Source organism: Littorina saxatilis, linkage group LG16 (assembly GCF_037325665.1).
Source record: "Littorina saxatilis isolate snail1 linkage group LG16, US_GU_Lsax_2.0, whole genome shotgun sequence".
NCBI classification, from domain to species: domain Eukaryota; kingdom Metazoa; phylum Mollusca; class Gastropoda; order Littorinimorpha; family Littorinidae; genus Littorina; species Littorina saxatilis.
Genome location: NC_090260.1, coordinates 30049313 through 30071446, shown reverse-complemented (window position 1 = coordinate 30071446; position 22134 = coordinate 30049313). Strand labels below are relative to the sequence as shown.

The 22134-nt window shown below is 43.0% G+C and overlaps 1 protein-coding gene across 1 annotated transcript in view; it reads left to right on the top strand.

Moving 5' to 3' along the window:
* The window catches only part of LOC138950793 (uncharacterized), a 53499-nt gene that overhangs the window by 19277 nt on the left and 12088 nt on the right, over positions 1–22134 (top strand). Inside the window, exons 2-9 of the mRNA XM_070322509.1 lie at positions 7934–8109; positions 9531–9702; positions 10097–10210; positions 13715–13816; positions 14926–15216; positions 17656–17926; positions 18997–19108; positions 20622–20708. Coding sequence (XP_070178610.1) covers positions 7945–8109; positions 9531–9702; positions 10097–10210; positions 13715–13816; positions 14926–15216; positions 17656–17926; positions 18997–19108; positions 20622–20708 — 1314 coding nt within the window. The 5' untranslated portion in view covers positions 7934–7944. The remainder of the gene's footprint in view (positions 1–7933; positions 8110–9530; positions 9703–10096; positions 10211–13714; positions 13817–14925; positions 15217–17655; positions 17927–18996; positions 19109–20621; positions 20709–22134) is intronic.

Below are 22134 nucleotides of genomic sequence, written 5' to 3'. Positions count from 1 at the left end.
AAAAAAACAAGTTGCGTAAGGCGAAATAACAACATTTAGTCAAGCTGTCGAACTCACAGAATGAAACTGAACGCACTGCTTTTTTCACCAAGACCACAGTCATACTCGTTGTTTTGTCAGTCCACCGCTCGTGGCAAAGGCAGTGAAATCGACAAGCCATGCAGAATAGTGCGGCAGTGGTCGCGCTGAGCAGCATAACACGCTTTTCTGTATGTCTATTCTTTTTAGCTTACTGAGTTTGTTTTTAATCCAAACATATCATATCTATATGTTTTTGGAATCAGGGACCGACAAGGAATAAGATGAAATTGTTTTTAAATCGATTTCGGAAAATTAATTTTAATCATAATTTTCATATTTTTAATTTTCAGAGCTTGTTTGTAATCCAAATATAACATATGTATATGTTTTTTGAATCAGAAAATGACGAAGAATAAGATGAAATTATTTTTGGATCGTATAATAATAAAAAATAAAAATTAATTACAAGTTTCCGATTTTTAATGACCAAACTCATTTATTAGTTTTTAAGCCACCAAGCTGAAATGCAATACCAAACTCCGGCCTTCGTCGAAGATTGCTTTGCCAAAATTTCAATCAATTTGATTGAAAAATGAGGGTGTGACAGTGCCGCCTCAACTTTTACAAAAAGCCGGATATGACGTCATCAAAGGTATTTATAAAAAAAAAATGAAAAAAGGTCCGGGGATATCATTCCCAGGAACTCTCATGTCAAATTTCATAAAGATCGGTCCAGTAGTTTAGTCTGAATCGCTCTACACACACACACACACACACACACACACACACACATACACCACGACCCTCATCTCGATTCCCCGTTTATGTTAAAACATGTAGTCAAAACTTGACTAAATGTAAAAATAGCAAAGAAGATAAAGTATATACACACACACACACACACACACCTACCTAGAGGCTGGAATACACACAGGCAAGCTCACACCCACACACACATACAACTGACCGTGCAGTTCACTTAGGCCAAAAGAAAAAAAAGGTCTGTTTACGGTAACCGTTAACCCGACCGACCCTAGTTTTTTCGCGCGACCCTAGACTTTTTTTTTGGCATTTGGGAAAGAAAAACAAAAATCTTGTTTTTTTGGCAAAATAACGTAAAAATATGTTTTTTTGGACCACAAAAAAAAAAAAAAAAAAAAAAAATCCCCACCTACCGACCCTATTTTTTTGGCCTATGTTACCGTAAACAGACCTTTTTTTTTTTTTGGCCTTATCAAGTTATGACATGACAACACATACAGACCCTTGCAGACGTTGCACTCCCCCCCCTCCCACCAACATGCCATCTTGGGTCATTTGTCAGGTTTTGAGCGCCTGTGGAATGATTGATGTGTCTGTGCAGTTTGCAGCCAGTCTATTTTTGTAGCTTCGTCAGGCAAGTGCAGCTCATATTGCAGCACGGAGAATTTCATTGGTTTGATTAGCAAGCTCTAATTATTGGCTAGAAGGGGATCTCTCTATCGCTCTCTCTCTCTCTCTATCGCTCTCTCTCTCTCTATCGCTCTCTCTCTCTATATATATATCTATATAAGCTACTCACAAAAAGTTAAGGATCACTTGCACACAAATTCATAACTTTCCAAATAAGAAAGCCAATGCGTTGGTATTTGGCAAACGTTTAATTCAATGCTTTAGTGATAACGATACAACATTTCCTTCAATTTCGAGCAATCGTTTGGTCTGTACATTTTATCAAAGTGTGTACGTATCAAAATTTAATTTCACAAAGTCTTTGAAATCACAAGACATGGCATTCAGATGCTCCCAAAAGTTCAGTAACGCGTGTAACCGCCCTGGCTGTTCTGGCACTCGACTCAGCGAGTCCTCATAGAGTTGACCAGGGTGGTGAAGATCCTCTGTGGAAGCGTCTGCCACTCAGCCTGCAGCATCTGGTAGAGGTGCTGGACATCCCTGGGAGGGGGGTGGTTGCTCCTCACTTTGCGATCCAACTCATCCCAGAGGTTCTCAATCGGGTTGAGATCGGGACTGCATGCTGGCCACTCCATTCTGTTGACTCCAGACTGCTGCAGGAAGTCGTTGACCACCCTTGCCCTGTGGGGGCGAGCGTTGTCATCCTGGTAGACAGCCTGCGGTCCCATCTGCTGCAGTGTAGGCTCAGCCAGCGGTCGAAGGATCTCATCCCGGTATCGGAGGCCAGTAAGGTTACCCTGTACATGAAACAAGGGTGTTCTGTGGTGAAGGCTGAAGGCCCCCCAGACCATTACAGAACCTCCACCAAAGGTCACCTTTTCTTGGACAGTGGCGTCAATGTAGCGTTCCCCTTGGCGCCTCCAGACCCTCAGTCGGTCGTCGTTGTGGTTCAGGGTGAAGCGTGATTCATCACTGAACAGGACCTGGGACCATTGCTGACGTGTCCACCTCACGTGACGTCTGCAGAAGGCGCGGCGTGCTGCCCTATGGGCTGGAGTTAAGCGTGGCCGTACAGCTGGGCGACGACAACGGAGGTTAAACCCATGAAGGCGATTCCGTATGGTCTGCTGGCAGATGTTGGTGTTAGTAGCCATCCTCAGCTGCCTTCGAATAATGCTGGAAGAGGCTGTTCTTGTTTGAAAGGCTAGTCGTTCAATGAGACGATCTTCACGTGGAGTTGTCTTCTTTGGTCGCCCAGGTCTGCGTCTTTCCTGGACCCTCCCAGTGGCTGTGAAACGTTGAATCCGTCTGACAATGACCGAGATGGACACGTGAAGTCGCCTGGCCACTTCTCGCTTGGGGACACCATCTTGGAACCATGCAACAGCTCGTCCCCTCTCAAACTCGTTCAATTTTCGTCGTGGAGGCATTGTCAGATAATGCCTAATACTGGTGGTATGTCTTCTCAAAAAGCCAAGCAAGTGACAGCATCTCACACATAAACAGCAGTGCTTGCACGTGCATACTGGCTTTTCCTTGTGGCTTGTGCAATGTGTTCGGGCTGAACGGTCCAAAACAAGGTCCTTTTTCGCAAGTTTCCACTTTTTCTTTTGCTACCAAGCTCAGTAGTAGAGAATCCCGTGCAATTTTCCCACTAATACAACATCGCCCACTTACAGCTGAACAAGAATTCATAACAATTTTGTTTGACTGAGAAATAAATAACAGTAGCGAACTGATTTTATTGAGCACCTGTTTTCTCATAGTGATCCTTAACTTTTTGTGAGTAGTGTATATCTCTCTCTCTCTATATCTCTCTTTTATTCTCTCGCTCTCTCTGTCTCGCTCTCTATATGTCTCTTTTATTCGCTCGCTCTCTCTGTCTCGCTCTCTATCTCTCTTGCTCTCTCTCTCTCTTTTGCTCTCTCTCTCTCTTTTGCTCTCTCTCTCTCTCTCTTTGTCGCTCTCTCTCTCCATCTCTCTTTCTGTCTGTCTCTATCACTCTTATTCTCTCGCTCTCTCTGTCTCGCCCTCTATCTCTCTTTTGCTCTCTCTTTCTCTCTCTCTCTCTTTTGCTCTTTCTCTCTCTCTCTCTCTCTCTCTCTCTCTCTATCTCTCTTTCTGTCTGTCTCTATCACTCTTATTCTCTCGCTCTCTGTGTCTCTCTCTCTATCTCTCTCTCTTTCTCTCTATCTCTCTATCTCTCTCTATCTATCTGTGTGTGTGTGTGTGTCTCTCTCTCTCTCTCTCTCTCTCTCTCTCTCTCTCTCTCTCTCTCTCTCTCTCGGTGCTTTATTTGTGTTCCTTTCTTGTAGTGTGCTGTCCTAGATTCATAGTCCCTCTGTAGACTTGTCTCAGGTCTGTAAGTTCAGTGCCAGTACTGTTGACTGTGCCGTTCTGGGGGGTCATGTGCTGATCACGTTTTTGTGCCTTATCTTGAAGAATTTTGGTTGTTGTCAAATGTTTTGATGCCGGTTGCCTTTGTCCTAACCGTTATTCCAAATTCAGTGTAGGAATGAGGTTATCTTTGTTGTTTCCGATTCCATGCAGTTTTTTTGGTCACAAATCGGAAGGTTTTCAGTTTCACTTGTTCTTGAACTTGAAGGGATAGGTTTTGTCTTCAAAAAATGACAATCAAAAGCAGATACACTGTTTACTGTGAGTGTTACCTATCCTTTTGTTACATTTAGTCAAGTTTTGACTAAATGTTTTAACATAGAGGGGGAATCGAGACGAGGGTCATGGTGTGTGTGTGTGTGCGTGTGTGTGTGTGTGTAGAGCGATTCAGAGTAAACTACTGGACCGATCTTTATGAAATTTGACATGAGAGTTCCTGGGTATGATATCCCCGGACGGGTTTTTTCGTTTTTTCGATAAATGTCTTTGATGACGTCATATCCGGCTTTTTGTAAAAGTTGAGGCGGCACTGTCACACCCTCATTTTTCAATCAAATTGATTGAAATTTTGGCCAAGCAATCTTCGACGAAGGCCGGACTTCGGTATTGCATTTCAGCTTGGTGGCTTAAAAATTAATTAATGACTTTGGTCATTAAAAATCTGAAAATTGTAAAAAAAAAAAAAACATTTATAAAACGATCCAAAATTACGTTCATCTTATTCTTCATAATTTTCTGATTCCAAAAACATAAATATGTTGTATTTGGATTAAAAACAAGCTCTGAAAATTAAAAAAATTAAAAATTATTATCAAAATTAAATTTGTGAAATCAATTTAAAAACACTTTCATCTTATTCCTTGTCGGTTCCTGATTCCAAAAACTTATAGATATGATATGTTTGGATTAAAAACACGCTCAGAAAGTTAAAACGAAGAGAGGTACAGTAAAGCGTGCTATGAAGCACAGCGCAACCGCTACCGTGCCAATCAGGCTCGTCACTTTCACTGCCTTTTGCACTAGCGGCGGACTACGTTCAATTTCATTCTGTGAGTTCCACAGCTTGACTAAATGTAGTAATTTCGCCTTACGCGACTTGTTTTCTAGTTCAAATAAATAGGTTTTGTTAATGAGCGTTGTCAGATGTTTTGTCGTCCATTGCATTTCTTATGTAATCATATTCATTAGCAGGGTTTTATTTACGAGTGCGCCTTGCGCCATTAGCGCATGGCATCTGAAAATGCCCCATTGGAATTCCCTTCAGTGCGTCAAAGGGCGCACTGAGATTACGTACCACTGCACCGACCCATGCACACTTTTGACAGAAGTACAGTGTTCAGAATGACCTAAACAAAAACGCGCCCCAAGCCGAGCAACTTGCGAGTTTGTAATATGCGCTGTGATTGGCTTTTAAAATGTAATTCATTAGTATTCAAGCAATCCTGCAAACTATCTGCACTTGCGCGTTTACCTCTGTGGAAACTGTCAACAGAAGCGATATCGATCGAAACACAAACCCACACACACACACACACACACACACACACACAGACACACACTATTAACCTGATACACTGGCACATTCGCACGTCATCATATGGCACCAAATAGAACTATTTTGCATCTTTTGACAAAAGCATTTTCGGACCGCCTAGCCTGCTTTGAGCTTTTTGCCTTGGACTATGTAATATCCCATCAGAATTTTGTTGAGGGGGACAAATGTCCCATTGTCTTTTTCTTCCAGGCTAAACCCTGCATTAGCGGCCCTGAAAGTCCAACAAATGGTGTACTCGCCTCTGGCTAGTGATTCTGAAAATTTACCAGCCAGGGAGCAAACTTTACTAGCCAAACCAACAATTTGTTTCAGCAACTTTACTCACATTTGGCGAGTAGATGAACATTTCTACTAGCCAGTTACATGTTTCTACTCGCCATGGCGAGTAAAATACTCGCCCCTTTCAGGCCTGATTGCTTATGACAGACCAAGATGTGTTTGTATGTAAACTGGGCCAGTTTGGAGAGGCATTGTCATGCCTTATCTTCCTGTGGAAACACACAGGTGAGAAGAGATAAGCCTCAGTTGCAATAGTTCTTGTGCATCTGTCATAAGATCAAGAGTTCAAACTTTGTTCCAGTAGAGGAAACGACAAAATTCTTCCAGCCGAATTTACATGGTGATGACACTTCTTCGAATTCGAAGTGTAGAAATCTGTTGTTTTGCAGTGTGAGTCTGACTACCACATTTTTGGCATCCTAGAATACATTTTGGTATTGATTGAAACTTGTGTTGTCACCAAGACCGTATGTACTCGTAGCATCGTCAGTCCGCTGCTTGTGGCAATGGCAGTGACATTGACAAGCCAGAAAAGCGCGGTAGTGGTTACGCTGAGCAGGATAGCATGCTTTTCTGTATCTCTATTCTTTTATTTGTTTTCAATAGATGGTCATGCAGACCTGGGAACCCAGACAATTTCGTCGTATTGTGTATGCATGATTGTCTATAATACGAGCAGAACGGTCAGTGAAAAGAGATACGACGAGAAAAATTCCCAGACTACACAAGCGTGTCCGGAAGCGGATCCAGGTTTTTTTTACACATGGTTACTGTTTTAAATGTATCAGGGGCTCACATCCACGTCGGACAGCGGACATACACGGATATTTTTTCCAAATGTCCTATACATTTTTCATGCAAGAGGACATATGTCCTATTGTTTTTGTCACAAAGTGGTCATTATGCTTTCATTTGATCCATACATTGTCAGTACTTTCCAATTTACAGTAGTTTGATTTGCTATTTTATCGATGTTTTGCGAAGCGATGTGTCCCTCCAAGCAGACGAAACTTGGGGAGACTTTATGTGCTTTTTATAGAGAAGAGCTTCCAATGGTTGCAATTTTGAATGCTCCAAGCCGGTTGACAATTACCTCCCTTTGCGGGTTTTTTCTTCCGAAAAAGCAACATGCCGCCGAAAAAAATGCCCTATTGATTTATTTTTGTTCAGGACAAATGTCCTATCACTTTTGCATTGTCCAGGACATTTGTCATATGCCACCTCTCATGGATGTGAGCCCCTGATGTATTGGTGAACTTAATTAACGGTGCAAGCGACGTGTGTGAAGCATGTTTGCATCATGGATGTTCATGGATGCTGTGTGGAGTACGGCTAATTTTTCTGAAAATACACTAAGTTTGCTTGAGATTACTCCCAAGTGCAAAACAGGGGTTCCCATGTCTGCCTACAAAGTCATGTGTAGCTTGCCTCAGTGATTCCAAGGAAAAGCAACTCTTATAGTTACACAACCCACGAAAACCTCAGTTATTTCCGGAATTCATCTGTTGGGAGTGGTCTCATTGGGCACATTATTGTCCAAATTGTGTTCTTTGGTTGCTGTTTTCAAGACAGGCCGTGAAAAGTAGGCTATGCGCCGAAATGGCTGCGATCTGCTGGCCGATGTGAATGCGTGATCTATTGTGTACACAAAATTCCATCTCACACCGCATAAATAAATCCCAGCGCCTTGAATATGTGCGCAATATAAATTGCATGAAATAAAAAAAAAAAATTTTTAAATAAATAAAATCCCTGCGCTTAGAACTGTACCCACGGAATACGCGCCATATAAGCCTCGTATTGATTGATTGATTGATTGAAGACAAATCCTGGTTTGGGTACCCCGACCGTCATACGACGTTTTGTACACCTGAGTCATTCTCTTTCTTCTTCTTTCATGGGCTGCGACTCCCATGTTCACTCATGCTTTTGCACGAGTGGGTTTTTACGTGTATGGTCGTTTTTACCCCACCATTCAGGCTGCCATATGCCGCTTTCAGGGGACCTGAGTCATTGAGTGTCCGGGGAACCCTTAACAGGGGAGGTTGCTTGCGTGATCTGGAATTTTTATTTTTATTTTCATTTTTTGACTGACTAACATACCTCGATTTTGGGGTTCATGTTTCCTTTGAACCACTACTTTTTTCTTCGTAGTCTTACTCATGTGTGTGATTGTGTGCGTTACAGAGGCAAGCATAACAGAGGAGTAGGTTGCTTGCCTGATCTGCAAATTAAATTAAATTTTCTTTGTAGCCTTACCCATAATTTGTATGATTGTGTGTGTTACAGAAGCAAGCATTATGCAGCTACGTCACAAAGGCATGGAGGCCACAGCTCCCCCTAGTGGTGGCGGTGGTGCCAGTCGCAAACAGGCCAAGAAAGAACCCGTCATCAGTGCTACTAGTGCTGCCCCCGCCGCTCCTGTCAGGGGAGGCAAGCGACGTCACAGAGCTCAGTTAGCACAGGTGAGTTATTTACCCTTGTGATGATGTTGACGGTTGCGACTGAAAATGGCCTGATTTAAGATTTCCGTTTTTCGGACCTTGATTTCTCAGATTTGCTGTACATAACCTCAGTAAATTTACCTCCATTTTAAGAGTCAGGGGAGGCAAGCGACGTCACAGAGCCCAGGTGAGTTAGTTGCCCTTGTTGTGGGGATGTTTACGGTCCTGGTGGATCTTGGAAAATCATAGTCTTTTTTCCAAGTTTGAGGAAAAAGTGAAGAGAATTTTTCTAGTTTGATGAGGTGATTTGGGAAATTTAAGTCCTCAACATTCCTTGTTCCTTGTTTTAGTTTTTGACAATAACTGAACAGGAAGGAATTGTTGACCACAAGCATATCACAGGCATGGGAATTGTCCGCCGTAAGGCAAATTTCCGCCGATTTTTGTTGTTGTTCCGCCGAAAAAGCAAAAGTGTCCGCCTAAAAAATAAAAATGGGGGAGGCAAAAATGGTTCTGAAAACTGAATTTAATGGCAAACTTGGAGCTCAGATGACACCAAATTGCACAATTTGGGTTCTTTGGAGAAAAAAATTCCGGGGGGGGGGGGGGGGGGCATGCCCCCAGACCCCTCTTGTAAGGCTAGGCGCTTCGCGCCGTCGGCTTTGATATTAATAACACATTTTTAGCCTTTTTTACTTTTTTCAATTCTCATGCCTGATATCAGTAAAAAAAAACCTGTTTCTTTGTTGAACTTGTATTTGAGATGGGGCAGGGGGTTTACAAAATACGTATGTACAGATCTGGGAACCCATTTCGTCGTAGTTTGTAAGCTTTTTGGTCTAAAATATGATCAGTACAGTCGGTAAAAAAAAATATGAGAAAAATTCCTAGACTACTTTTCTTCACAAGCGCATCCCTGTCATTCCTCTCTTTCTACTGGGGCACTGTTTATTTTAATGATTAAAAATAACTTAGTAACTCTGCATATGATCAATGATTACAGCTTTTGTCATTGAACATTGAAAGAAGCATTTGTTTTAAATGTATTGGTAAACTTTTAATTAATGGTGCAACGGAAGCGTGCAAAGCATATTTGAATCATCGATGCTCAAATGCTGTGTGGAGTACGCTCATTTTTCTGAAAATACGCCAAGTTTGTTAGAGAACACTCCCAAGTGCAAAACAGGGGTTCCCATGTCTGATACTGATAGAAGCTTTTGTTTACACAGTTCCTGAATGTGTTATGAAAATGCAGCATTTTTTTTTCACCAATGCGTGTTCCTGTTTTAGCTATTGACAATAACTGAACAGGAAGGAATTGTTAACCACAAGCAGGTAATTATATATCAGTGACAAACAGTTTCTTTGTTTGGGGGGGGGGGGGGGGGGGGGGTTACAAAATACGGATGTAATATTGATAAATTCTTCCTTTGTTTGTGCAGTCGGAAGGAGAGTTGCCGACCAAGTGTCACATTGCCGCCAGCAAGGGAAAGGGGGCGGGGCTTGCGTCGCCTGTCGCCGGCAAAGGGGCGGGGCTTACCTCCCCTGTCAATGGCGCCGACAGTTTCATCACGTCATCCCCACATCCTACAAAGCACCGCGGCAAAAAAAGAGGTAAGCAGGAATTTTAGAATCTTTCTCCTTTTTGATGAATGCTCCTTTTTACATTTAGTCAAGTTTTGATTAACTGTTTTAACATAGACTTAGAATCGAGATGAGGGTCGTGATGTGTGTGTGTAGATCGATTCTGAGGAAACTACTGGACTGATCTTCATGAAACTCTACATTAAAATTCTTCCAGATGATATCCCCAGACCAATTTTTTTCCTTTTTACAATTATTTCTTCACTGATCACTTAATATTTTTGTGTACGTGTGTATATGGTCCGATTCTCACGAAAGAATGTCATTGATATATATATATTTATATATATATGTGCTCAAGATGTCATTCCCTTTACTGTTGTTAGTTGTTGTTAATTCTCCATGTTTTTCCCCCTCTCGGCAGTTGTGAAAAGCAAGGTGAAGGAAACAGTTACCGTGACGACAGAGCCTGGAAGTCCACCGCGACTCCACAACACCATCTTTTCACCACTGTACCCATCCTTCACTCCCAATGAACGTATGTATATCTTGTCATTTCATTCATAAGGATGAGATTTCATATAATCCTGTGATGTTACCCTCATGGAAACCGGCACGGTTGGCCTAGTCGTAAGGCGTCCGCCCCGTGATCGGGAGGTCGTGGGATCGAACCCCGGCCGGGTCATACCTAAGACTCTAAAATTGGCAATCTAGTGGCTGCTCCGCCTGGCGTCTGGCATTATGGGGTTAGTGCTAGGACTGGTCGGTCCGGTGTCAGAATAATGTGACTGGGTGAGACATGAAGCCTGTGCTGCGACTTCTGTCTCGTGTGTGGTGCACGTTAAATGTCAAAGCAGCACCGCCCTGATATGGCCCTTCGTGGTCGGCTGGGCGTTAAGCAAACAAACAAACAAACAAACAAACAAACAAAAAACCCTCATGGAAATTAAGGCAGCTTTCTCATTGGGTAAAGAGAGCGGTCATATCGTAGGGCACTACCTTTTTTTTTCTCTCCTGCATGCCTGTATTCATGTTGCCAAGCCCTGAGACTTTCGCTGGGAATTTGGGATCTTTATCGTGCACATGCGTGCACACATGGGTGTTAGTGTTACGGACACTGAGAAGTCTGCACAAATGCAACTTTTGGAAATAAATCTGGACAATTCGGATTGCTTCCTTCCATTTCCAGTGGAAAGCTTGCAGCAACATGAGCAACCCTACCCAAGTGTGAGGGTGTTTAAAGCCTCGGTCATACAGGCGACTCAGTCGTTGCGATTCAGTCTTGCGATTCAGTCTTTGGCCGATCGCACATCACATCGTAGGCCATTGACCCGTCACACGATGAACGATAGACGAACGACTAACTCCACGCGAGCGGGGCGGAAGTGATGTGTCATAGTGAACACGGCAAACGCGCTTTGCGAGAGCAGACGCTAAATGTTCGAACGTCGCTCTACCTTTCTGAAAAATTCCTTTCAGCATTACGCCTTTGCAAGAAATAAAGTTGCCAGACAGCTGCAATTAATGTTTTCCGACCGCTGTACACGCCTAAAACGTCTCCTTTATATCTGAGTAAAAAACTGTTCTTCCAAAAAGTTTTGAATCGACGAAGAGACGCTGTACGCCACTGTCCGCCATTATTTTACGTCACGGCGTCAAGGCCGCAGCAACGCGTTCTGATTGGCTCTGTTGGCTCTGCCCCTGCGATTGACCGACGACTGGATCGCAGGAATAGAACATGTTCTAAACCTCAAAGCTACGAGGGAATCGCATGAGACTGAGTCGCAGACTTGTCATAGCTGTTTTCTACGACTGAGTCGGCTGTGTGACGGGGTAAATCGCGCGACTCAGTCGCATGTGTGACAGCCCTCTAAGTGTAATCAGCCACCTGCACTGCCGGCAGAATTTCATTTAGTTTACTCTATTGTCCAAAGCTGGGAAATTTGAGTCGCTTCCTCCCAGTGGATAGCTCGTAGCAACAAGAGTCGCACTACCCGGGTGTGAGGGTGTGTAAGTGTTTAGGCCAAAAAGAAAAATATGTCTGTTTCCGGTAACATCGCCGAAAGAAATAGGGTCGGTCGGTGGTTTTTTTTTTTATATTTTTTTATATTTTTTTTTAATATTTTTTTTTTTAACCTTTTTCTTACGTTTTGTTAACGTCTTTTTACGTGTGTGTGTTTTTTTTCCCCGGCTTCATTGGCCGGAAACAGGAGGTAAGTCTCTTCAATTGTGAAGTCTCATCGACCGATTACCTCCCGTTTTTATTTTTTTATTTTTTATTTTTTTGGTGCGAAAAGCGAAAAAAACCTTTAGGGTCGGCGCTTAAAAGTAGGGTCGGTCGGGTTACCGGAAACAGACATATTTTTCTTTTTGGCCTTAGGGACACTGTATGGTGTGGATAACTGTGAGATACATCCCTCTGCCTGATAACTTTCACGCTAAAATCTTCGTTTTAAAGATATTTGAGAAAGGGTGAGAGCTATGTTTGACCGTTAATCAATCAATCAATGAGTCTTATATCGCGCATATTCCATGGGTACAGTTCTAGGCGCTCTGCAGTGATGCCGTGTGAGATGAAATTTTATACGGCCAGTAGATTGCAGCCATTTCGGCGCATATTTACCTTTCACGGCCTATTATTCCAAGTCACACGGGTATAGGTAGACAATTATTAACTGTGCCTAAGCAATTTTGCCAGGAAAGACCCTTTTGTCAATCGTGGGACCTTTAACGTGCACACCCAATGTAGTGTACACGGGGGGAGGTTCGGACACCGAAGAGAGTCTGCACACAAAGTTGACTCTGTGAAATAAATTTCCGCCGAACCTGGGATCGAACTCACGCTGACAGCGGCCAACTGAATACAAATCAAGCGCGCTACCAACTGAGCTATATCCCCGCCCTAACTAACTCCCCTGAAAGTGGCATATGGCTGCCTAAATGGCGGGGTAAAAACAGTCATGTGTACAAACCCACTCGTGCAAATACGTGTGTGAATGTGGGAGTTTCTGCCAATGAACAAAGAAAGAGAAGACCGTTAATAACACTAACACTAACAGGCAGGGTACAATAGCATGGTTTTGTAATTAACAAAATACAACAAAAAACGCAGTTTCAGTTTGTCATTGCCACATTGTGTGCATTTCCTGTTTACAGTTGACAGTACAGCATCCACATGTTCCGTGTTATGACAGGAAACTCGAACATCCTGTATTTTTTTTCTGGGACAAAAATTATCAACAATTGTTTTGTGTGTGTGTGTGTTTTGTTAATCACGTATTCAACAAGTCACAGTGGCTTGATAATGACAATTAATATCACTATCAGCAGAAAACATTTCTTCTTTGCCTGTCGTAAGTCTTAATGTAAAAAATAATTACGACAAGGAAGAAAAAGACAATGAATGGAAGAGAACACCTCTATGGGAGAGAACGTGTGTGTGCGGAGAGAGAGTATGTATGTGTTTGCGCGCATGCGTGCGCTCGTGTGTGTGTGCATACATGTGTAGATGCGTGCGTATCAATCAATCAATCAATCAATGAGGCTTATATCGCGCATATTCCGTGGGTACAGTTCTAGGCGCTCTGCAGTGATGCCGTGCGAGATGAAATTTTATACGGCCAGTAGATTGCAGCCATGTCGGCGCATATTTACCTTTCACGGCCTTATTCCAAGTCACACGGGTATGGTAGACAATTATTAACTGTGCCTAAGCAATTTTGCCAGGAAAGACCCTTTTGTCAATCGTGGGATCTTTAACGTGCACACCCAATGTAGTATACACGGGGGGTGGTTCGGACACCGAAGAGAGTCTGCACACAAAGTTGACTCTGTGAAATAAATTTCCGCCGAACCTGGGATTGAACTCGAGCTGACAACGGCCAACTGAATACAAATCCAGCGCGCTACCAACTGAGCTATATCCCCGCAAACTAACTAAACAATTACTTCACACGTTTAGCCTAACTTTGCTCCATCTAACGACGCTTCAAGGTGCCAAAAAGATAAACACACTCAAATTATGATCATAATTATGTTGCAGCGTTGGACGAGTGTGGCCTTGCCATGGAGGTCATCGCCAGGGCGATTGACTTTGACCTTGACGCCATGGAGGTGGACGTGGACACAGATGCCGAACACTCAAGTAAGGAGTAATTGGGTGCCCCTTTATAATTATATCAGGTAATCCAAATCTCCGCAATTTCGCAGATTTCCGTGAAAAGCAAAATAAAACCAAACAAGTCCCGTAAGGTGAAAATACAACATTTAGTCAAGCTCAGTCGAACTCACAGAATGAAACTGAACGCATTGCATTTTTTCCGCAAGACCGTACACTCATAGCATCGTCTGTCCACCGCTCGTGGCAAAGGCAGTGAAATTAAAAATCCAGAAAAGCGCTGTAGCGGTTGCGCTGAGGAGGATAGCACGCTTTTCTATATCTCTATTCTTTTTAACTTTCTGAACGTGTTTTTAATCCAAACATATATCTATATGATTTTGGAATCAGGAACGGACAAGGAATAAGATGAAATTGTTTTTAAATCGATTTCGGAAATTTAATTTTAATCATAATTTTTATTTTTTTAATTTTCAGAGCTTGTTTTTAATCCGAATATAATCTGAGCGAACGACGAAGAAGAAGAATCCGAATATAACATATTTATATGTTTTTGGAATCAGAAAATGATGAAGAATAAGATAAACGTGAATTTGGATCGTTTTATTAAAAAAAAAATTAATTACAATTTTCAGATTTTTAATGACCAAAGTCATTAATTAATTTCTAACTCTAAGCCTCCAAGCTGAAATGCAATACCAAAGTCCGGCCTTCGTCGAAGATTGCTTTGCCAAAATTTCAATCAATTTGATTGAAAAATGAGGGTGTGACAGTGCCGCCTCAACTTTTACAAAAAGCCGGATATGACGTCATCAAACATTTATCGAAAAAATGTCTCGGGATATCATACCCAGGAACTCTCATGAAAAATTTCATAAAGATCGGTCCAGTAGTTTTACTCTCAATCGCTCTACACACACACACACACACACACACACACACACACACACACACACACACACACACACACACACACACACACACACACACACACACACACACACATACACCACGACCCTCGTCTCGATTCCCCCTCTATGTTAAAACATTTAGTCAAAACTTGACTAAATGTAAAAAAAAACACCCACCCCCAACATACCTTTCTTTTTTATTTAACCCATGAAACTTTTGTGCAGGCAAAGAAAATGAGGACCCGGCGCGTCAGACGACGCCAGACTGCCGCGAGGACAAAACCCCGGAAGAGAACAACAACCTCTTCTCTGCGGCGGCCGCCTCCAACGCCACTCTCACCTCTCCTGGTGGGGGAGGGGGAGGGGCCCACGCTGTCTCTTCTTCATCATCTTCATCGTCCACTGCAGCATCATCGTCATCGTCTCACCTCTCATTGCCTTCATCATCGCCATCGTCTGTGTGTGTCTCCACCTGTACTTCAACCACCATTGATGCTTGCGACAATATTGACTTGGGTGAGAAGGCTTTTTGTGTGTGTGTGGACAATGGAACCCCCCTGGGCGGGGATATAGCTCAGTTGGTAGCGCGCTGGATTTGTATTCAGTTGGCCGCTGTCAGCGTGAGTTCGATCCCAGGTTCGGCGGAAATTTATTTCACAGAGTCAACTTTGTGTGCAGACTCTCTTCGGTGTCCGAACCCTCCCCCCGTGTACACTACATTGGGTGTGCACGTTAAAGATCCCACGATTGACATAAGGGTCTTTCCTGGCAAAATTGCTTAGGCACAGTTAATAATTGTCTACCTATACCCGTGTGACTTGGAATAATAGGCCGTGAAAGGTAAATATGCGCCGAAATGGCTGCAATCTACTGGCCGTATAAAAAATTTCATCTTACACGGCATCACTGCAGAGCGCCTAGAACTGTACCCACGGAATATGCGCGATATAAGCGTCATTGATTGATTGATTGATTGATTGAGAGAAAATGTAAGTTTTACGCCCTCACGGCAAAGCCATTAGGGGCATGTTACACGGGAAAACCCGGCTTTGTATGAAAATAAAAAATAAAAATGCGGGGGGGGGGGGGGGGGGGGGGGGGATGTAGACAGCTGGCTGCCGGCTGCTAGAGGAGACCTGAAATGGGCTAGGGACCGGGTTGGGTCGTCTTGGGTCAGTGCTGAAATGGTTACTTTATTGGCTGTTGGCCGAACGGACACCCGAGCTTCATATTTTTGCATGCATGTATTCGTGTTTCCAAGGCCTGAGGCTTTCGCTGTGACCCTGGGATCTTTATCGTGCGCATGCGTGCACACGGGGGTGTTCGGACACTGAGGAGAGTCTGCACAAAGTTGACTGGAACCCCCCTTTTAAGACTCCCCAATTTAATTCTCCCTCCCTGCCTGCCTATCTTTCGGAACTGGTCTCCCTCTACACTCCCTCTCGCACCCTTCGTTCTTCTGATGATGCTCGACTTCTCCGTCAAGGTCGCTTTAAACGCAAGGCTCATGGCTTCCGCACGTTTTTTTATTAGGGCCCTCAGTTATGGAATTCACTCCCCTTTCAATTATGTCACTCTCCATCCATTTCATCTTTTAAATCCAATTTGAAAACTCACTTGTTCCAACAACATTACGGATAGTTCCTTAGCATAGAGTCTGGGGATGTGAGATGTGCATGATGTGTTGTTTGAATCTGACAGTGATTGTATGAATTTTGTATACATGTATTGTTGTCACGCGCTTTGAACTTCTGATAAGGCGCTTTATAAATGCCCGTTATTATTATTATTATTATAAAGACCCTGGTTTCTCAGATTTTTTGTTCAAAACCTCTGTAAATGTACCCCCATTTTAAGACTCCCTCCTTTTTGAGACCTGATCGACGGGCGCTGTGGCGTGGTGGTAAGACGTCGGCCTCCAAAGCGGAAGGTCGAGGGTTCGAATCCCGGCCGCGGCCGTCTGGTGGGTTAAGTGTGGAGATTTTTCCGATCTCCCAGGTCAACTTATGTGCAGACCTGCTAGTGGCTTATCCCCCTTCGTGTGTACACGCAAGCACAAGATCAAGTGCGCACGAAAAAGATCCTGTAATCCATGTCAGAGTTCGGTGGGTTATAGAAACACGAAAATACCCAGCATGCTTCCTCCGAAAGCGGCGTATGGCTGCCTAAATGGCGGGGTAAAAACGGTCATACACGTAAAATTCCACTCGTGCAAAAACACGAGTGTACGTGGGAGTTTCAGCCCACGAACGCAGAAGAAGAAGAAGAAGAGAGACCTGATTTTCCTTGATTTTTTGAAGTCTCAAAAGAGGGGTTCCACTGTATTGTGTCAGTGTGTGTGCGTGGCTGTGGCTGTATTTAAAATTAACATGTAGCTCGACTAGTAGGGGCTCAGCCACCATTGATGCTTGCGACAATATTGACTTGGGTGAGAAGGCTTTTGTTTTGTTTTTGTTCTGTGTCGGTGGGTGTGTGTGTGTGTACTGTGTATCTCATAATCTGTGGCTGTGTCTGTATTTAAAATGTAGCTCGAGCAGTTGGGGATGTTTACAACGAATTTTCACAGGGGGAAAGAAAAAAAAGAAACACCCTTTGCCCATCTCAATCTTCTTTTCATTTTTTAGTTAATTATTTTTAAAAAAAAATTGTATAAAGAAGAAGCAAGCTACTGAGACATTTTGGACAGAATTACTCCCTGATGTCTGCTGCAGGCAGTCAAGATACGACCTTTCATCATTAATGTATGAGGAACGATGTGGGAGTAGAAAAATGTGTTTTTGTGTGTGTGTGTGTGTGTGTGTGTGTGTGTGAATCCATCTTGTTTCTTCATATTGGGTTGGGAACGTTATTCTTCTCAAGAGAAAAAAAATGTGCACACTTTCTTCTCCAAAACACCGCATTTCAATTTACGTGTCCACAAAACACTCACGCCACTTCTTCCGCTTTCTCTTACAGGGGCGACAGTCACATGGCCGCCACAACCCTCCCCATCCTCCTCCCACCACACCCACGCCACGCTACACCACACCCACATTATCACCACCACCACCAGCACCGCCACCAACGACACGGCCACAGCCAACAGCGCAGCCGTCGCCATGTACACGCCAGCTGGGGAGGAGAGCGAGGGGTTAGACTCGAGTGGACTGGAGTGCGCGACGTACACCGTCACTGAGGAGGAATACCAGGAGGACAGCTACGAGTGGGATACTGAGCCGTACGACCCGTGAGTAATAATAATAATAATAATAAAACATTCTTTTATACCGGACAGCCATATGGCAGTCTCATGGCGCTTTACATTAGACATTAAAATTCAACATTTTACATATAAAGAGTTTCCTCATAGGAAATAACATACAAGCATTACAAAAAAATTCATAGACAACGACCACTTATAGTTATATAAGATAATCTCGAAAAATTGTTTTTAAAAAGATGAAAATACATAAGATAAGTACTGAGAATATGTGAAAGAATGAGTGAAGTCCTTTATTCTTGACCTCGCTGTGTGCAGGGCTCGAACTTTTCTTCCAATTCATGGATTTCTGAGAAACATAAAATTGATAAATGTATGAATGTGCTTAGATATGAGCCTGATATGCACCATTTTGAATGTAATTGTTCCAACATAAAATGTCTGCCCCCCCCCCCTTCATTTTCTATCATCCTATATCTTTTGTTCTTTTTAGTTGGTCGTTTGTAATGTTAGATGTACTTAAAGCCATATGTACTCGATGACTATACACGCTAATTGCTTTACCAACAGCTGGAGACATGCTAAATTAAGTTCCCTGCAAAATATTGTGGTCTAGGACCCCTTCAATGTTGAGATATGTTAATTTTCATTTTGATCTGGATCGTCCTATTTATAGATTTGCCAACAGAGGTAGCGTTGACGCAAGGGAAATAACTCCGCGTCTTTGTTTACATCCAAAGTTTTTGAGACTCTAAAACAAGCTGTAATGCATGTATATGGTCCGCGCATGGCGACATATCGTCATTACATGGTCTTATGGTGCGTTTGACATCGATTATGGGCAAACTACACTTTGTAAACACGGGAGCGCGTACATATGCCTTTAACCCAGCTTAGGTTTTCTATTTGCTTTCTGCAGTAAAATTATTTGGTGTGCAACAGAAAATGAGCATTGTTAAAGATAATATTCTTTTTAAAGTGTGCAAGATATGTATCCAAAGGCAGTTGCTAAATCTTTCCTGAGAAAAGCTTCAGCATTGAGGTCTTCTTAACCAAGAATTTGTATTGACAAATTTGTTCTTTTCTGTCGTTTTCAGGTATTCCATCATTCGCAGCTTACCTCCCCTGACGGACGAGCTGAGGGCCAGAGTTCCTGCCCTTCCCCTGAAGACACGCAGCTCGCCTGAGTTCTCTCTTGTCCTGGACTTGGTGAGTGTGTGTGTGTGAGAGAGACTTGTGTGTGGTTGTGTGTATCATTGTGCGCAGTTCTCCCGAGTACCCCCCGCGGGTTAGGGGGAGTCCCATATTGGTTGGGACGAGAAAGAATTTACCCGATGCTAACCAGCATGTCGTAAGAGGCGACTAACAGGTTCTGTTTCTCCTTTTACCCTTGTTAAGTGTTTCTTGTATAGAATATAGTCAATGTTTGTAAAGATTTTAGTCAAGCAGTATGTAAGAAATGTTACGTCCTTTGTACTGGAAACTTGCATTCTCCCAGAAAGGTCATATATTGTACTACGTTGCAAGCCCCTGGAGCAATTTTTGAGTCACTTGAGAAAAAGTGACTCTATGTAATCGGTCAGTGTTAGTCTGTCCGGCCGGCCGTAGACACCACCTTAACGTTGGACTTTTCTCGGAAACTATCAAAGCGATCGGGCTCATATTTTGTTTAGTCGTGACCTCCAATGACCTCTACACTTTAACGATGGTTTCGTTGACCTTTGACCTTTTTCAAGGTCACAGGTCAGCGTCAAAGGAAAAATTAGACATTTTATATCTTTGACAAAGTTCATCGGATGTGATTGAAACTTTGTAGGATTATTCTTTACATCAAAGTATTTACATCTGTAGCCTTTTACGAACGTTATCAGAAAAACAAGGGAGATAACTAGCCTTTTCTGTTCGGCAACACACAACTTAACGTTGGGCTTTTCTCGGAAACTATAAAAGTGACCGGGCTCAAATTTTATGTGAACGTGACTCCCAGTGACCTCTACACTTTGACGTCTGCTTTGGTGACCTTTGACCTTTTTCAAGGTCACAGGTATGTCTTGAAGGAAAAAAATTGAAATATCATATCTCTGAAACTATTCATCGGATTTGATTCAAACTTTATAGGATTATTCTTTACATCAAATTATTTACATCTGTATTGTGTTGTGAATAGCAATTTCTTCCTGTCCATCTGATGCCTCATATAATATTCAGAACTGCGAAAGTGACTCGATCGAGCGTTTGCTCTTCTTGTTTGATTAGTGCTTTTGTGAACAAGAAACAATTAACAAGTGGCTCTATCCCATCTTCCCCCTTTCCCCTATCCCATCTCCCCCCTTCCCCCGTCGCGATATAACCTTGAATGGTTGAAAACGACGTTAAACACCAAATAAAGAAAGAAAGAAAGAAAGAAAGTTCTCCCGAGTTCTATTTTGTCATGGGCATGGTGAGAGCGATAGTGTGTGTGTTTGTATCTGTGAGTTCTCTCTTGACTTGCGCTGAGAGAGTGAACTTAAGTGTGTGCCTGCATTAGAGGAGGCACATTTGTTTGCGTGTCACATGTTACATGCATCAGAGTTAAATGCATCATGTAAACGATTTTTTTTCATTTTTTAGCTTACAAAGAAAGCCTGTGTTTTTCATACAAAATGAGCTCTTCTAGAAACATACTTGTGATCTGATTGAAGAAAAGAGTAGTTAACGGCAATGTTAAAGTTTTTCCTTTCAGGACGAGACGCTGGTCCACTGCAGTCTGTCAGAGATGGAGGACGCTGCCTTCTCTTTCCCTGTTCTATTTCAAGACATCACCTACCAGGTAAAACACAGGTGTACGTCGAAGTATGTGCACACACGTATGCATACATGCACACACGGAATCGGATGATATTATTTCATTCTTTTGTCTGATTTTTCATTCTTTCTGTTTGTTAACTTATTTTTATTACATTATACTTTTATTTATTTATTTGTTTATTATTATTTTGTGTTATCTTTTTCTATTTTTTTCATTTTATTAGTGCGAGTAGTTGCGCAGGCATGTACCTTTGCCAATCTTGCATAATCAACTTCTGAACCAAAACAGCTTTAGCAGTGAACCATACTATTCCCCCCACCTGAAAAGCAAAATAAATACAAAAACAACAGTAACAACAGGAGTGTTTTTAGCTTGTTGGCCAGGCTGCAGCTCAAACCTTTATACCTCTGTCAGATTTACGTTAGGCTTAGAATCTCTGACTGGTTGGTCCGGTGTCAGAATAATGTGACTGGGTGAGACATGAAGCCTGTGCTGCGACTTCTGTCTTGTGTGTGGCGCACGTTAAATGTCAAAGCAGCACCGCCCTGATATGGCCCTTCGTGGTCGGCTGGGCGTTAAGCAAACAAACAAACCAAAAATTAGAATCTCTGGCCCAAAGCTATACAAAATAACAAACGACAGGCACAGTAGCTGAGTGGTTAAGACTTCCGCCCGGTAGCTCAGTTGGTAGAGCATTGGACTTGTGATCGGAAGGTCGCAGGTTCGAATCCGGGCCGGGACGGACACGGGTCAACTTTATGTGCAGACCCAGAGACGGAAGCCATGTCCCACCCCCGTGTCACCACAATGGCACGTAAAAGACCTTGGTCATTCTGCCATAAGTGCAGGTGGCTGAATACACCTAAACACGCAGACACCTGGGTAGCGCGACTCCGTTGCTGCTAGCTTTCCACTGGGAGGAAGCGACCCGAATTTCCCAGCGATGGGACAATAAAGTCATGAAAATGAAAAAAAATGTGGAATCTTTTGGGTTCGAATCCTGGTTGCGCCTGGTGGGATAAGGGTGGACATTTTTCTGATCTCCCAGGTCAATTATTGCGCAGACCTGCCAGTGTCTTATCCCCCTTTTTGTGTACAGGCAAGTGCGAAAAGCTCCTGCCAACCATGTCAGAGTTCAGTGGGGTACAGAAACAGGAAAGTACCCAGCATCCATCCCCCAAAATGGTAGTATGACTGCCTAAATGGCAGGGTTGAAGCGGCAGTACAGTACATGTAAAAGCCCTGTTGTACAAGAACGCTAGTGTGTGTGAGAGTTGCACCAAACTAAAACACAACTTTTTTCTATGGGGAACAGGAAAGTACCCAGCAGCCTTCCCCCAAAATAAGAGTATGACTGCCTAAACGGGAGGGTTAAAACGGCCGTACATGTAAAACCCCACTCGTGCAAGACCGCTAGTGTGTGCGGAAGTTGCACCAAACCAAAAAC